This window comes from Genypterus blacodes, unplaced genomic scaffold, assembly GCF_046128005.1.
Source record: "Genypterus blacodes isolate CSIRO-AG114 ecotype Tasmania unplaced genomic scaffold, CSIRO-AGI_Gbla_v1 ptg000117l_1, whole genome shotgun sequence".
NCBI classification, from domain to species: Eukaryota; Metazoa; Chordata; class Actinopteri; order Ophidiiformes; family Ophidiidae; genus Genypterus; species Genypterus blacodes.
In genome coordinates, this window is record NW_027466920.1 from 352,341 (window position 1) to 369,941 (window position 17,601).

Consider the following 17,601-nt stretch of genomic DNA (forward strand, 5'->3'; position numbering starts at 1 on the left):
CGCCACCTCCTCCCTCCTCCCTCGCTCCTGCCGCACAACTGCCCCGATACCTACCTATCTCTCTACCACCCCCACCCCCGGCCGCCCACATCAAGCTTCTCTACACCACCGCCACCCCCCACTCACCTGCGAGGCCTCCCTCCCCCTAAGCTCCTCCCTGGACCGCAGGTGAGCCAGCTTTTGGTATAAAGGCATGCAAAGAGACTGCCCCACTCTGCTCGGGGGAGTGCGGAAGAGAACACCAGAAGGAGAGAGAGAAGTGCATGTGAGAGAGAGAGCGAGAGAGAGAGAGAGAGAGAGCGAGCGAGCGAGCAAGAGAGGCGGAGTGGGAGAGCAATTTAAAAAGACAATTGGATTGACTGTTCTTCACAGACTGCACTGCAACCATGGGGCTGGGAGTAAGTATGAGAACTTCTCACATGCTTTGGCCTGGATCCTAAGAGTCTTTAGTTTGGTATTTCGGCTAAGATTAGACTGATTATGGTCCTCATGGGACGGCTCTGAGCTCAGACTAACTGTTGCTCACGCAGTGTTGGTTAAGCATGCGTCTGTGGCTCCTCTGTTGGACTTTGTACCTTTATTTTGAAACCTGCCCTGCAGCTACGGTGTTTTTACCGGGAGGTTTGGGATATTTGAAGCTGTCAAACATGAGGTTTCAATTGCTCGCAGGATTCATAATCGCTCAGACAATGATTAACACAAGTCGCGGCACATGATTTACTGCCAGCGTTGACACAGTGCCGTGCTTTCCCCCCTCTTTTCTTATGCAACAAAAGAGGAAGCAACACAGCAGATCTGCCATGTGCTCGGCCTGATCTTTGTCTAACTTTTCTTCACAACAGAAAGGGAAAGATGAGTACAAACTGGCCGCGACCTCGGACGATGGCGACAAGAAAGACAAGAAAGCGAAGGCCAAGAAGGACATGGACGACCTGAAAAAGGAGGTGGACCTGGTGAGTACACAAATTAAAGTCTAACTTACTTACAAGGCTCAGATCTGTAACCTTTATGAGTACCAGCGGGCGTTAAATGCAATGACCTCGTTCCTCAACTCCCCCCCTGCACGTTGCCTCATACTTAATGACAGACGTAGTATGCACTGTGTGTTACATTTTTTGGTCAGTCACAACCATTGGTCACAGCAATGACACGCTCATGGCAGGAACAAGCCTCAGCTTTGACTCCAGCCGCTCGTCACATGAGATGGCTGTCTACCTCCGCTTTCTCCCCGATCGTTACTTATACTGTGTCACATGTTATTAAGCAGTTAACAGTTATACTTAACTCCCAGGGCATACTTATCTGAGTTAGCTCTCAAGCTCTGAAACGCTGGGCCGTTGTTGTTGCTGCTGTACCAAAGCATGCGAACTAGTGTGTTATTGTTGTCTTGACGTGGTCAGGCGTCTCGTTTCCTCTAAAGCTGGCAGATGAAAGGGTAGACTAATGCTTCGGGGCGAGGCTGCTCATTTCCCCCCTATGGACATGGTCACTCAGAATGGAGACTGAAAGTTTTGGAAGCCTGAAAGTGGAGATGGGGATTTGTTGGAGATAAAAAGCTTCTTTTCCCACTGTGGCTCAGCCTTTTTCTCTGGCTGGATATGAAGCAAGGGAGGGGAGGTCATTTCACAAGGTCATCATTAAGCTCATCTTGTTGAGGATAAAGGGCAGATGAAGTTCTCAAACAGCCTCAACTCCATGCAAAAATGAGTTATGGTTGCATTATAAGCATGGATTCATCTATTTTAAAGTTGCTAAATGTTTCTGCAGTGTCGATTGTTGATGTTTGCCCAAACTTTTCTCGCTAGCTCGTAAAACCGGCTTCACGTTTGCTCGTGAAGACACAAAGAGACCATTCAACAGCGAACCTCAGGCCTTGTACTTGTCCTTCACAAGGTCACCCTCGCCTGAGTCTGGGCTTCCTCTCCACTTTGAACAGAAGTAGTGTGCTAGTATTCCACTGATTTAGTTACAGCTGGATGCAAGTTATTTTTAGATGTTTCTCGGTCCATGACTTTTCACAAGGTCATCAGAGTTGTGGCTGGATGCTGTTTTTGACGTTGTCTATTCCAAAAGTGCTTTAACTACTTGCAAAAGGCGCAGTGTAACATGCATGACGTGGTTTTATTCTTATTCTTTTCTTTGCCAATGTCCTCCAGCAGGTCACAGAGTACACACGCCGGCAATTACCTCATAAACATAGCATCTAAGTGACATATTAATGATTTTTGTCCTCCAAAACCTTACTAGATCTCAAAGTCCTCCTGCCGCCGAAGGTCGTTTCAATGTCATAGCAACTGAATCACAGGTGTACCGTGACGCCTCTTCCCTAACTATTCTTTTAAGCGATGGGTCATCCAGCTGGTACTGGCGTCTTCGATTCACGCCGCTTTTGATTTCCAACATTTAGAGTTTTGAAAGTTGTCAAACTGTGTGTAGCTGTTTTTTTACTGTTTAACACTGAGCTGTTAATGATTATTGCGGCATCGTACAATTGGCGACGGCGTCAAAGTCCAGTTAAAGACAAAGGGCAGTATCACCGTGGCAACGTAATGCAGCTGGTTATTAATTAAAAAACGTGACAAAGTCCAACGGAAAATACTAAATATGTGTGTGTGCTGACGAGTGTGAATATCAGAGCAAGGGAGGAAAGTTCCTCTGTTCGGACTTCAGGCTTCAAAGAAAATGTTGACTGACTGGTTTTGGGGGGGGGGAGGCATTACCCATGGCGCCTTTTGCCCTGCTGATTATAATGCTAAATTGTTGCAGACCCGGCCTGGAGAAGCATCCGGTTCTACCTGTTCAGTGATAAAGAGCAAGGACACACTGATTTTGCAGCTCAAGTAACTTCAAAGACTGTGAATGTTCAGCGGTCCTAATTTGTGTTACGTAACGTTTTCAAACGCGGCCGATGATTGAAGTGAGAAAAGGTCAAAGTTATAATGTTTCTCTCGCAGAACGTGCCAACGGGACAAAGTCACAGTGTGTCCAAACACAGAGCAGGACTTCCCCTGTGCTGCTCAGAATGTGAGCTGTGTTTCGGTCAGGATGTTTCCAGCAATTAAATATCTTGGAAATGTGGAGAAGAACGGCGTCGTCTACCTCCATAGTGTGAAATGTCCAAGTGGAAAGTTTGCACCTACACAATAGTTTGTTGTTCCTTTTATTGGTGCGTTTGGCAATATTTGACTCTCTTAGTGTTTTCCACATGTTTGCAGCCTGTTAAAAGCGCTGAGTGAGCGTTAATCCAGAGTGGGGTCGGTTATTGGGAAACGTACGGCGTTGGCCGCTGTGCAGAGGATCACGTAAAAGTTGAAGGATACTGGATAATGAGGACTGGAGGTGTTGCTCCAAAGAGGCGGTTTTTGAGTTTTCCCTGGGATTGATTACTCTGTCAAAAAATGTTGACTGGATTTCAATCATCACTGAAAATACAATCAAATGTCAGATAAGTAATTAACACTCTCTCTCCCTCTCTCGCTCTCTCTCCAATAGGACGACCACAAGTTAACCTTGGACGAGCTTCACAGGAAATACGGAACCGACTTGGCAAGGGTGAGCAAACTCAAGTCTGTTACTTCCATCAGAGTGTGTGTGTGTGTGGGGGGGTCTTTGCCTTGAGAATGTGCGCATCACACCATCACCACGAGTGACAAGACTGACACTGTAGCCCTCAGGCGTGGGAAATTTTTCTGATCACACACACACACACACACAGAGGAGTTTCTTCATGTCTTTAAATACCATGTAATACAGAAAAGCGCAGATTATTGAATATTAATCTGTAATTCAGTATTGATCCTTTTTAGGCCAACACGTAAACATTAATTACAGCGCCCCCATGAGGTTGACCCAACACCAAGCTTTAAATGGCTCCTTCCAAGTTTCATTAAAAGTTGGTTCACATCTTTTTGATCAATCCTGCTTAATAAACAAACAAACAGGCGAAAACATGAAGAATGTAACTTTGACTTCAGCGAATGTAGCTTCTTTCCCTCCTGTCTTTCCCTTTTTTACCTTTCTATACCTCCCTTTACTCCATGGCTGTGTCGTTAGACAGAGGACACACACACACACACACACGATGGCCAAAATCCCTGACTGACGATGATTATCTGCTGAAATCGGAGTCGTCCGAGTTTGCCCGAAAACAAAGGCGTCATTCACGCAGGAGCCCCAGCCTTATTTACCCTACCAACACGGAGAAAATGGCACCTTTCACTCCCGGTGTCCTTCCACAGGGCGACTAATCACTCTTACACTAATATTCCTGCATTCCTGACACAATCTGACACCGGCCTATCATGGGCCTGACCTCCCCCGAGAACTGCACATGCAGGTCATTGATAATGGAAACACAACAGTTCCCCTGTCTCCATACTTCCCACACGCACACAGCTTCCAGTTCTACCCCTCAATGTGTGTTTACACTGCTGAGGAGAGGCAGAAGCAGCAATCTAGAGATTATCCAGAGCTTTGTCCTGCGTCAGTATTCCCCTCGTGTAATTCCTGATGAAGAGCAGCTTCCAAGGAGATGCCGGGGGAAACAGGGCAAACTGGTGTAACAGGTTTCTGTGGTTGTCCATAGTTTACACAGACATACACAAACGCACGTCTCCTTCCTCTTGTGTCTCACTTACTTTCCCTTCCTTGAGCTGCAGTGTAAGATGGGCTTTGTTTTGGCGAAGTTAAACCTTCTTCACCTCAGCAACTTAAAGATTTGGGATTATTCAGATGGGGAAAGAGGCTGCAAAGAGTTTACGACTTGGTTTCTTATAATCATTTTCTGTTACTGCCTTTACGGGCATATAAAGCGATGTACTATAAGCCACCCTAATGTCTCTCTCTTCCTCCATCGTAGGGTTTGACTAATGCCAGAGCCAAAGAGATCCTGGCCCGTGATGGTCCAAACGCCCTCACGCCTCCACCCACAACCCCTGAATGGGTGAAGTTCTGTAGACAGGTAAGAGTCGAGCCTCGCCTTTGGGATTTAGCTGGAGATAGTGTTCACTTTCCATGCAAACATACAAACCTTTCGTTGAATATTCAAATTTTACACAATGCAAATTCTCTTTGCAAATGATTCTTTGTCGCCATGAGCCGGTTTGTTAGCAAGACGTTTTTGTTGTTGAATCCTGAAGATTAACTCTGATTTCCTGATGTTGACAGCTGTTTGGTGGTTTCTCCATGTTGCTGTGGATCGGAGCCCTCCTCTGCTTCTTGGCTTATGGTATCCAGGCTGCTTCAGAAGATGAACCCATGAATGATAACGTAAGGTTTTTGTCATAGTACGACGGTGTCCTTTGCACAGTGACATTCCTCTCAAGAATCCACAAATAAACACTCTCCATCTCTCTTCCTTTAGTTGTATTTGGGTGTTGTGCTGTCTGCCGTCGTCATCATTACCGGCTGTTTCTCCTACTACCAAGAGGCAAAGAGCTCCAAGATCATGGAGTCCTTCAAGAACCTGGTCCCACAGGTGAGATTTCCCTTATGGACCCTCTCGCCAGTTCGCAGATGGTCAGCATTGAAGCAGAGGAACACCTCGCACCTATGCCAAAGAGCGGTATTTGACCTTTTGTTTTTTATCTCATAGCAAGCCCTGGTTCTCCGTGACGGAGAGAAGAAGAGCATCAACGCTGAGGAGGTGGTGGTCGGAGATTTGGTGGAGGTGAAAGGAGGAGACCGGATCCCTGCTGACCTCCGTATCGTCTCGGCTCACGGCTGTAAGGTGGGTACCCCGAGATTCTCTCTTCATCTCTCACAGATGTTCAGTGAAGCCAAACAGAGGCTTAGGTTGGATTGGCAGAGTTTGAAATCACGATTTAATCGTTTACCGTGACGTCTGTTTGTACTTCCTGCTTGCCTAATATATGATGAGGAACACAGACAGACATGTAAACATGCACTGTGCCTCCTCTTAATCACTGATGAGCTTTATTGTGACTGGCCGTATCAAAGCCTTAATTTCTTCCTCGATCCTCTAGAACAAAACAACAACAACCCTGAAGACATTACATCATCCCCTTTTCACTGTAAGCCTTTGTGTTTCATTGTTTTACTTTTACACCCACAGGTGGACAACTCCTCTCTGACTGGTGAATCAGAACCCCAGACTCGTACTCCAGACTTCTCCAATGACAACCCACTGGAGACGAGGAACATTGTTTTCTTCTCCACCAACTGTGTTGAAGGTACAGCGAGAAACAATCAGATCTGATAAAGAGACCTATCGATGCGTTTTCCCTTTTTATGGCTCAAAATATTTGATCAAATGACTCTTTGTTCAGGTACTGCAAGAGGAGTCGTCATCAACACCGGAGATCGTACTGTCATGGGCCGTATCGCCACCTTGGCTTCCAGTCTCGAGGGCGGCAAAACTCCAATCGCCAAGGAGATCGAGCATTTCATCCACATCATCACCGGTGTGGCCGTCTTCCTGGGCCTCTCCTTCTTCGTCCTTTCCCTCATCTTGGGGTATAACTGGCTGGAGGCCGTCATCTTCCTCATCGGAATCATCGTCGCCAACGTACCAGAAGGTCTCCTGGCCACTGTCACTGTGAGTAGAAGTGAACGCTCTGTTTGAAACCCATGTTGTTTTTTTTATGGTGCACAACCCAATCCGGATTTTCATGCCTCAATTGACGATGATGCATTTTATCCAAATAAAAAAAGGCCAGGAGTCAACCAAGCATCATGGTTTGTTGGTCTCCAGGACTTGGCTCACCGTGATCTTTTCCATATGCAGTACTAAATAGGATCAGAGTCGAGATCATGCATGTCAGCATTTGTCATTTGCCTGTTAAACAACCTGTGGCTTTGTCTCAAAGCCCCAGAGAAGTTGTTTTGATCAAACCAGCTCCATTAAATGTGAAACAAGTTCAAACAGGTCCAACAAACAAGAAGGAGATTCATCCTACAATAATCCAACTGACCTGTCTGATAGAAAACCAATGATTTCTGTCTCTAGGTGTGTCTGACCCTGACCGCTAAGCGTATGGCCAAGAAGAACTGCCTGGTGAAGAACTTGGAAGCTGTGGAGACCCTGGGCTCCACCTCCACCATCTGCTCCGACAAGACCGGCACTCTGACCCAGAACAGGATGACCGTGGCCCACATGTGGTTCGACAACCTGATCCACGAGGCCGACACCACGGAGAACCAGAGCGGGACCTCCTTCGACAGGAGCTCGGCCACCTGGTCCGCCTTGGCCAGAATCGCTGGACTCTGCAACCGCGCTGTCTTCCTGGCAGAGCAGAACCATGTTCCCATCCTGAAGGTACTTAACTCTCCAACACGGAATATCTTCTCTCTGTACCAAAAGCCAATGGTTTTGCTCGAGCTCACCCATTCATATGACCACAAAAGGCTCTAAATAATTGAGTATTGGATGAAGATATCGATAACCGAGTTGTGTGTGTAGGATCTTTTGCTTTTATTGTGACGCCATCTCTTGTCTCTGGTTGTGAATTAAGACTTTCTTTGTTTGGATGCCAGGGCCGGAGTGCAGTCTATCCTCAGTCTAGCTTATGGGGCAGTTTCTCTTTTGTAGCGTTGGAACATCGAGTTGAATTGTTGTTGAATGACAAAATGCAAACACTGAGCTGGAACTGATGTTTTCCTAGTGTAATGACTTGGCTGAGAAATTTCTTTCAAATACAAAGATGACCAATGGCACGACAAGTCTGTATATGAACCACTTAAGATAATTGAAGGTTTCTCTGTTGCCAGACAGGTTCAATCACTTAATCTTAACCCTTCATTTATAAGAAACATCACCCACAGAGGGCACAGAGAAATGTTTGTGTTTGCTCGGTGTGTATGAGTCATTTTCCTAACCTTCTGCTGATGATGACATGCATGATTTATGCCCAGACTGACTCTTTTTTTTGCGTCTTCCCACAGAGAGATGTTGCTGGTGACGCCTCAGAAGCGGCCTTGCTCAAGTGTATTGAGCTGTGCTGTGGCTCCGTCAAAGACATCAGAGAGAAATATTTCAAGCTCGCCGAGATCCCCTTCAACTCCACCAACAAATACCAGGTAAACAAAGCGCTCAGGGACAACTTCTGCACCTCCTTAATCCGACTGCCTAGACGATTACCAACAAAGATTGCAAGTGTGAAGTTGGTGCAGTGGGTGTGAATGTGTTGACATACGCCCTCTAGTGGTTGTAAGTGAAGAGCACTCGCATCTTCATGGATCTGCTCTACAGAGTGATCACAAGGTCATACCAGCATAGAAAAGCAAAAACTTACAGAGATACGAGTAAAGCATTCTACAGCTGCAAACTTTTTGAAATAGTTTGAGGTTTAGTTTTGTGTGACTTAATCAAGATCATCAAGTTGTCCTTAAATTTTGTGTGTCAGCTTTTGACTCATTCTTATTTGCCTCATTGTTCCTATATCTCAAACATTTAACAACCGTTCTCCTACTCTCCTGTATCATAGCTTTCCATCCATAAAAACACAACTCCAGGAGAGAGCAAACACCTGCTGGTGATGAAAGGCGCCCCAGAGAGGATTCTGGACCGCTGCTCCACCATCATGCTGCAGGGCAAAGAGCAAACTCTGGACGACGAGTTGAAGGATGCCTTCCAGAACGCATACGTGGAGTTGGGAGGACTTGGAGAAAGAGTCCTGGGTATGGCATAGCTCATTTCCTTGGTCCTCCTGTCTTCATTTGGTTCAATGAGGAAAACGCTTACCTTCACTTTGTTAACTCCCTCGTCCAGGTTTCTGCCAATTCCAACTCCCTGACGACCAGTTTGCAGAAGGCTTCTCCTTTGACTGTGAGGAGGTGAACTTCCCCACTGACGGCCTGTGCTTCATCGGCCTCATGTCCATGATTGACCCTCCTCGTGCTGCTGTGCCCGACGCTGTCGGCAAATGTAGGAGCGCTGGAATCAAGGTAATTTTGTCCTTTTAGATCCTCAAAGACATTATCCTAAGAAACCGACAATTCTACGAAATTAGAACCTGAAGCCTGTGCAATGCAATTCATGTAATCAGGGAAGTAAAGAGGTCCTGCTTTATCTTCTCCTCAGGTTATCATGGTAACAGGTGACCATCCAATCACAGCCAAGGCCATTGCTAAGGGTGTGGGCATCATCTCTGAAGGCAACGAGACCGTTGAGGACATCGCCGCCCGCCTGAACATTCCAGTGTCAGAGGTCAACCCCAGGTTTGTGCAGTTGCAATTCTGTCGCAGATGAAATGTTCACAACCATGAGATTACACTGGGTCTTAAAGATTGACCATCAGCTGTATGAAATTCTGCTTCAAAGTAAGGTTGAGTTTATTGTTTGCAGCGGCCCCCTGGTGGGGCGGTGAGGTACTGCAGGTGCTCCTCAAATTACCATTACATTTTGTGACTTAATGTTTCACATTTTGAAAAGTCATCTGAACTAATAAATCAAAGCCATGGGATTTAACCTCTGCATTATTTATAGGGACAAACTTCATCTAAGTCTGGTGTGTTGATCAGAGTTGTGATGAACGGTTTGGGTGGGCCAAGAAGGTTTTCAGATTTCAAACTGGGCTGCAGGCATTCTTAATTTGGGAACGGCTGATCCAGACAATGGCTTACTGCTTTATTTCTACTAATGGGGCCAAAATCTAATCAGCGCTGGCTCACAGCTCAGCCAAAAAGGCTTTTACCACCAATTCTCAGCAGACAAATAAATCTATATATTGGTCTCCACCATTTCCTCACCCACCAGCTCAGTCTATATGTACAGCTCAATCACAGTAAGAGATTATGCTCTGATGTCAGGAGGGCCAAGACTGATTCTAAATGTTCCTCAGATGAGAAGTTGTGTTCTAAAGAGGTTGTTGTTTGTCCTCTCCAGAGATGCCAAGGCCTGCGTCGTCCACGGCGGCGAGCTCAAAGAGATGACCGCTGAGCACCTCGACGACATCCTGCAGCACCACACGGAAATCGTCTTCGCCAGGACCTCCCCTCAGCAGAAACTCATTATTGTGGAGGGTTGCCAGAGACAGGTGAGCATCACAGGGCAGGAACAGACATGTGTGCAGTCCAGAATCCATGAATGTCTGTCGAATTAGAGTCAAAACCCTCCGTCTCTCTGCAGGGTGCCATCGTGGCTGTGACAGGTGACGGTGTGAACGACTCTCCGGCCCTGAAGAAAGCCGACATTGGCGTCGCCATGGGAATCGCTGGATCTGACGTCTCTAAGCAGGCTGCTGACATGATCCTGCTGGACGACAACTTCGCCTCCATCGTCACCGGTGTGGAAGAAGGTAAGACAACATGGCTGACCAGCGCATGCATTTGGAATCACTGATTTTTTCCTCAGTCAGTTTCCGCTTTCACTCTCGTCTCACGTTTCTATTCCTTTTCTTAACTTGCAGGCCGTCTGATCTTTGACAACTTGAAGAAATCCATTGCCTACACCCTCACCAGCAACATCCCTGAGATCTCCCCCTTCCTCCTCTTCATCATTGCAAACATCCCTCTGCCCCTGGGAACCGTCACCATCCTCTGTATCGACCTGGGAACAGACATGGTGAGCTGAGCGACGAGCTGCCTGTTAAATAGACGGATCTCTCGCCCGACATGCTTAATAAACACGGCGGGTTTGTTTGCTCTCTCCTCCCAGGTCCCTGCCATCTCTCTGGCTTATGAAGCAAGCGAGAGCGACATCATGAAGAGACAGCCCAGAAACCCTAAAACAGACAAACTTGTAAACGAGAGGCTCATCAGCATAGCGTACGGACAGATCGGTATGTTACTCACGCTCAGATCTTTCCTATTGGAATCAACCAAACAACAACACACACAAGGCTGAGAGCTAATCACTGTTGTCCCTCTGCCAGGTATGATGCAGGCCACAGCAGGATTCTTCACGTACTTTGTGATCCTGGCTGAGAACGGCTTCTTACCCATGGACCTAATCGGCCTCAGGGTGCTGTGGGACGACAAATACGTCAACGACCTGGAAGACAGCTACGGACAGCAATGGGTCAGTCGTGTTTCGTTGTTAGAGAACAACGCCGCGGTGTTTGATCTAGAAAGAAGGGCTCATTTCTTTGTGTTCCATCCCTCAGACGTACCAGCAAAGGAAGATCGTGGAGTTCACCTGCCACACGGCCTTCTTTGCCAGCATCGTCATCGTCCAGTGGGCAGATCTGATCATCTGCAAGACCAGGAGGAACTCCATCCTGCAACAGGGAATGAAGTACGTACACACACACACACACACACACACACACACACACACACACACACACACACACACACACACACACACACACACACACACACACACACACACACACACACACACACACACACACACACACACACACACAGCCTTTTTTCTCACACTCCGACTGTAGAACGCCTGCAGTGGAAATGACGAGCTATAATTATGTTTACCCTCTGTTTCCATAGGAACCGCATCCTCATCTTTGGACTGTTTGAGGAGACGGCCCTGGCTGCCTTCCTCTCCTACTGCCCAGGCATGGACGTCGCACTCAGAATGTTTCCCCTCAAGTGAGTCTCACACACACATACACGGACACTAATGACCTTATTAGGAATATTACACATAAACACTGATTGGCTCTCATCATTCTTGACATTTTGCTGTTCACAATCACCCAAAACAACATATTGAGCATTTCTTATTCATAATGTGCTGACGCTGTGTTGGATGTAATCTAGGATGCTGGTGTGCATAATGCAGATCATCCTCTGCTCCCCACTCCCGGCTCTTTCTATTGGCTTTGATCTCATTTCCACATAAACGGGGACGAGCGTACGTCACTCTTCCCCCATTCAAGCGCTAATCTGTAAATTGGAGCGCCAGTGAATTCCAGAGAGTCGAGTTCAGACACAGAAAAGTCCTCGTGTTTTTTAATCTTCGTCGCTTCTTTGTCTCGGGTGATTTTCACTTCAGAAGCAGAATGAGTCGGAAGGAGGCAGAGAGGAAGAGAGAGCGGCCTCTCATCTTCCTCTCCTCGTCTTCCTCTCCTCATTACTGTTTTGCATCCCTGCCTACTTTGGTTTTTTGTTTTCCTCTTCAACTCCTCTTTCATCTCTCTCCACTTGTCTCACACACACACACACACAAGCCTCCTTCTATTTCTGAGTCTTTCTCTCTCTCTCTCCTTCTCTCTGTCTCATTTGCTCAGTTTCTTCTCATACTGATTGCCCTCCCTCGTTTCAAAGTGGATCGCTCTGTCTCTGACCTGTCCACCTAAGAGTTTGACGGTATTATAGCTTTTCATTTACGGAAACTAGACACAAATGGCTTTACATATTTTTGACATTTGGAGAGGTGAAGTCAGGGCGCTCTCTGCTGATTGACCTTTTTTGGAGCTCGTCTTGGCATTTAATCTTTGTTTGAGTTGAGATATAGCCCGCTGCTCCCCTCTCCTCTCAGAGAAGGCGGCAGGAAGATACATTTGAAAGCGACACAAATGCAGAAACAATCTCCTCAGCTTCAGATTCACACGTGTCCTCAGCAGTCAACCTTAATATTCGCGCTTTCTGCCTCTTGTTCTTCGCACAGACGACACAAAATGCTCTCCCTCACTCTGTTTCACATCCAGGTTAAAGTGTCTTTATGTCCACACACATGTCACATCAGTATGCTCACTGTTTGTCTCTCCATCTCTCCATCCATCAGGCCCTGCTGGTGGTTCTGTGCCTTCCCCTACTCCCTCCTCATCTTCATCTATGATGAAGTCAGAAAATATATCATCAGACGCAACCCAGGCGGTAAGAATCTCAGCGTTACACACATCACATGTTTGAATGGGTGCATTTCTGGTCTGACATTGTTAAACTGTTAGAAACTACGAGGTGTGTGTGTATGTGTGTGTGATGACCTCTGTCACAGTGTGCACAGGTGTGATTAATTATATTAATAATTCAGCGTAGGTGTGACAGCGCAGTATTGTGCGTACGTCAGTGGTAATTAATTACGCTGCTGCTTCTCCCTGAGAGGAATACGGGCTGTTCACATTCTTATTGACTGAAACTTAAACTGCTGCTACACATGAATATTAGGGAATCTGAAACGATGCCGAAAAACATTGGTGGGTGTGTGTATTTAGCTGTGTGTGTCCGTGTGTGTGTGTGCGCTTGTTATCCCTGGCCTAGCCCAGCCTCCACACAGACCAGTGAGCTGTGGCATATGGCTGTGGCCCCGGTGGGAATTGAACCCTCCACCTCGCCATTGTTAATGCCCCGTTCCACCCACTGAGCTGTGCAGAACCTGCGTGCGTGCGGGCCGAGCTGCAGCTGTGTCTCTCTGTGTGTGTTTAAGTGTGTTTGCTACATCTGAGCCTCACAGCACAGACGAGCAAGCATCCCATCGTCCGTCCTTTCGTCCGACAGTTTAAAGAGACATTTCGACAAAGCGGAGGCTGATTATTTGAAGAAAATGTGCTCATATTAAAGACAATGGTTGCTTTCTGCCGCCGACTGTATTGGGGATTATTTTTAGCCCTCGGCAGACTGAAGCTTCACAGTTTCACTCTGAAGTGGTAATGGTGGCTCCAGCTCCGTGATTTCAGCCTTCTGTGAAACATGCGTATCCATAGTGTTGCCGGGTTAAAAATAAAATGGAGCTCAGAGCTCAGAGGAGCCGGGTGAAAAAATCGTTCAACACATCTACGCAGTGCATCAGGTTACATTCAGATCTGCGGTTTAATAGAGGGAATTGAACTACAATCCTTCACATTATCGGAGCTGGTCAGTTTGCCCTTTAAGTAACAGAGCTGAGTCATTACTGATCCCTGCTAGGACGAATGAGAGGTGAGCGGTGAGACCACAACGCCACACACACTCCACCGCTTTGTCCCTTCACGGTCACATCCTCGTATTTGCATCGTCAATCGGTTCTAAATTGGAGAATTGTCGATATCATCTTGCGTTCATGGGCGTGAAAATGAAATGCCACAACCCTTGGGTCAGTCCAAGTGGCCCCGTTCTAGGCTTTACCTAAGAGCGACACAGAGGCCCAGAAGGTGACACGACCACCCCCCCGACCCCCTCCCCTCCAACTCTGACCCTAATTCTGCCTCTCTTTGCTTTCCAGGTTGGGTGGAGCAGGAAACCTACTACTGAGTCAACTCGACCTTCGCAAAAATCACAGAGGGGACATTCACCGTTTCATCTTTATTTACTGCCATGTTACATATGTGTCTAAGCTGCTAATTCAGCACAAAGAGAAACAAAAGTGTGTGTATACTGTACGTTATGGTGTATACGGCATTCACAATAAAATATTTCCACACCATTTTCTTTCTGCGCTGAGGCTGCTTTTCTTTGCACAAGGCTGTTGCGTGAAAACGAGTGAAACACGTACGTGCAGGATTAAAACAAACACACACGAGGGGGGTCTCGATGCAGGAGGAGAGGATGTTGTTTTAAAGTGACACGATTTGTGAGTCGGGTCTGTGGAATGCGGTGGCCCTCGCCCAGGGGGGGATTATCCACATCGCTGCTCTCCACACTGTGACCGCCGGGGTCAGAGAGGAAGAATTCAGAGGGGCGTGCAAGGGAGGGAGAGAGAGGGGTGGTGGTGGGCGGGGGGGACTCGTAGGTTCATAGGTGCATTGCTGTTGTGTGTACATTCTGCAATATGGCTCACACACTTGTTGATCGAGCGTTGTCGTTCAGGTTTAACTTCATCTTTTTATTCACAAAAGCAGAACTAATGAAACATTTACCTGAGACACAGTTTCATAATCTGTTATCTAAACACATAGGTGATCATGAATAGGAATCAATCTTATAGCTATTTAAAATCTAAGTAAAATATAATGGGTTCATATTTGATCCTGAAAAATTATGAAACAGTCAAATACATAATTTTGTAAATTCAATAAACAAATTGATCAAATGAAAACAGATATAATCACAAATGATCTTATTCATTGTGTTCGATGATTTCGATGCTCTGTTCTTGTGTGTGTGTGTGTGTTCATTTTGGGTGTGTGTGCCTCTATTATCTCGAGGGGCCAGTCTGCCTCGGCTGTGTTTGCGATGGATCGCTCTGTAGACCGCTAATGCAAAGAGGCCTTGAGTGAAAATGAACTGAGACCACTCTAGTGCTATCTACTCTGGGTTCACCCCATTATGTGTCCAATGCTACTCTGTGCATGTGTGTGAGTGTTGCTCTCAGGTGCCGATCTTCACACACACTTGCGAGACACTTCACCTTGTAAACTGAACACGTCACACTCATAGTTTGCTGAATTAATGAATCATTCCCGCGGTTTTGGTTCCAACTTCACAGGCGATATCCGTCACGCCAGAGGGTGCTAGAGTGAGACAGACTGCAGAGCGTGAAAACAAAAGGGAGAGAGGGATGGAGAGATAAACAGGGGAGAAGAAAGAGGGAGACATATCGTCACCAATGTATTTTTATGGTTTAAATCGCTCCTTGCGTGTTTTTGCCGTCGTCTCTAAGGTGTTATTGTACCTGAATAGGCAAACCAATGTAAAGCAATTCAATGGAAATGACCTGAAATGAATTGAGTGATTTGCAGCAGGGGGAGAGAGCGAGAGAGAGAGAGAGAGAGAGAGAGAGGGGTGAGAGATGCAGACGCACACACACAGAGAAAGAGAGAGAGCGGGAGAGAGACATTATCGTGCCTTCATCCATCCAAGCAGAACCCCTGAACGTGCCTGTTGCTATGGCAACTCATTTGAGAGCTCTCTCTCTCTCTCTTTCTCTCGCTCTAAATCTAAATAAAATCTCTGCTATTTTTAGAACACAAGCTGGGCTGAACACACGTGCACAGACGTAACCGCACCAAATCAACAACCAAAACAACCAAAACAGCAAATATCTGCATCCACACACGCAAGGCACACACACTGCACGTACCAGCACACACATGAACATAGGTACATACACACACACACACACACACGCCTCCACAACGCCAGGGCTTGCTGCTGTGTGTCCATCTGCGAATCAGGTCTGTGTGTACAAGTCAGAATGTGCCACATACAGTACACACAGCGTATAAATAGATAAAGAAGCAGTGATGGGCGGATGATCGTGCGGTGCTTCAAAATGCATATACAGCGAGGGACATAGGCTACATGTGTGTGTGTGTCTGTGCATGGTATGTGTGTTTGACAGTGAAATCTGTCCGCCTGTGTTTGAACTGTCTTGGTTTTATCTTGTCAGCTGGTGCAGAGGGCTCTCCAGGCCCTCTGATAAGCTCTATTTGAGTACACAGGGTGACAGACCGCCAGCGTTCACAGTCTAAACCTATCAGGCTCCAAGCCCGGCTCAGTCGACTGAGGGGGGGGGGGGGTCCGCTGTTGCGCGCCGTCGATGAAGGCGGGTTAAAGCTGTGGACGCGCATGCAATTCGGGGAGTTTGTTTAGTTAAGCAAATACTATGATAAGATGCAGGTGAGGTGGTATTAATTAGTTACTTACTGACTGCTGTGTCCCTTTTAAGTACATAAGCTTTGGTGTTACAACTTCTAACTTCCAGGCTCTTCAGTTTGCAGCCCTGTACTGTAATAGTGGAAACAAAGCAGATTTACAGGGGACAGTGAATGGTGGAGGTGCTGTTAGGGTGGGAAAAGGGGGGAATGTTCTCGGGTGGCCCCCAGATTCAAAGGGCCCCCCCCCTTCCTCTTGAGCATCCATGCTGCAGCTGTATGAGGCAGCCTGGTCAGACGTGGAGTTTGAAGTAAGTGTTTGAAAAGTTGGCTGTCCGCTGTCGACGCGCGGCAACCTTGTCAAAGCGGCGGGAGAGAGCAGGTGTCTGCGAGTCTGGCTGTTTGCTGGCTGAGGTGTAGATGAACGTGATGTGTGTGTGTGTGTGTGTGTGTGTGTGTGAGTGTGAGTACAGAGAGTCCAGTGGAACTTATGTAAAGTGTGTGTTGGCATTCCTTGTGCAGCAGGGAGCAGAATTTGTTCAGATTGTCACCTTGGCTACGTTTACATCTACTCAATACTAATGCTCTCTGCATTGCGTAATTGCGGCATGTGTGAATGAATTGATTTGCTGTTTGAGTAACACTGATTTATTGTCTCACGTGCAACAGAATAAAAGTCCTAACGTGCATCTATATACCGTGGAATCTCAAATGATATCAGTACTGCTAGTTTAATGAGTTCGTAGGTGTTTCTACAGGATGACGTCACTCATCCCACAGTAGTTGAGGAGGGAAGGGAAAGTTCTGAAAATTCAAGAATCAAAGCATCAAAAGAGTTGATTTATTGGCTCAAGTGCGGCAAAATGAAAGTTGAAATGTGCATGGATACACGGTAAATGATGGCACACAGGTTTAAGATTAGAATTAGATTAAGTTTGGGTAAGGCTCAATGCCAAACTGATCAATATCCCTGCAAACAATGTGCACTATCATCCTGATCTCCCATTAAATCCCAATACTTACTCATTATCCTGCACTAATATCACACTCATTCATATCATTGCATCCTATTGTGCATCCACACACACACACACACACACACACACACTTGTAATACCGTGTGTGCTTTGCGTGTGTGCATGTATGTGATGTGAACCCCCCCTCCATTTACACCAAATGGTGGACGTCCCGCCTCCATCCGTGGGGTTACCATGGCAATCGGCGG

The 17,601-nt window shown here is 46.8% G+C and overlaps 1 protein-coding gene across 1 annotated transcript; it reads left to right on the forward strand.

The window, feature by feature from the left end:
* Window positions 1-204: 204 nt before the first annotated feature.
* LOC143009783 (sodium/potassium-transporting ATPase subunit alpha-1) lies at window positions 205-14,099 on the forward strand. Its single transcript, XM_076161854.1, has 23 exons — window positions 205-398; window positions 843-953; window positions 3,493-3,552; window positions 4,859-4,960; window positions 5,167-5,268; window positions 5,363-5,476; window positions 5,594-5,728; window positions 6,074-6,191; window positions 6,288-6,556; window positions 6,968-7,276; window positions 7,903-8,037; window positions 8,445-8,637; window positions 8,729-8,904; window positions 9,041-9,177; window positions 9,845-9,995; window positions 10,088-10,256; window positions 10,368-10,522; window positions 10,616-10,739; window positions 10,833-10,978; window positions 11,064-11,194; window positions 11,410-11,511; window positions 12,650-12,741; window positions 14,066-14,099. The coding sequence occupies exons 1-23, from the start codon at window positions 387-389 to the stop codon at window positions 14,092-14,094; spliced, it is 3,072 nt and encodes a 1,023-aa protein (XP_076017969.1). The 5' UTR covers window positions 205-386; the 3' UTR covers window positions 14,095-14,099.
* The last annotated feature ends 3,502 nt before the right edge of the window (window positions 14,100-17,601 follow it).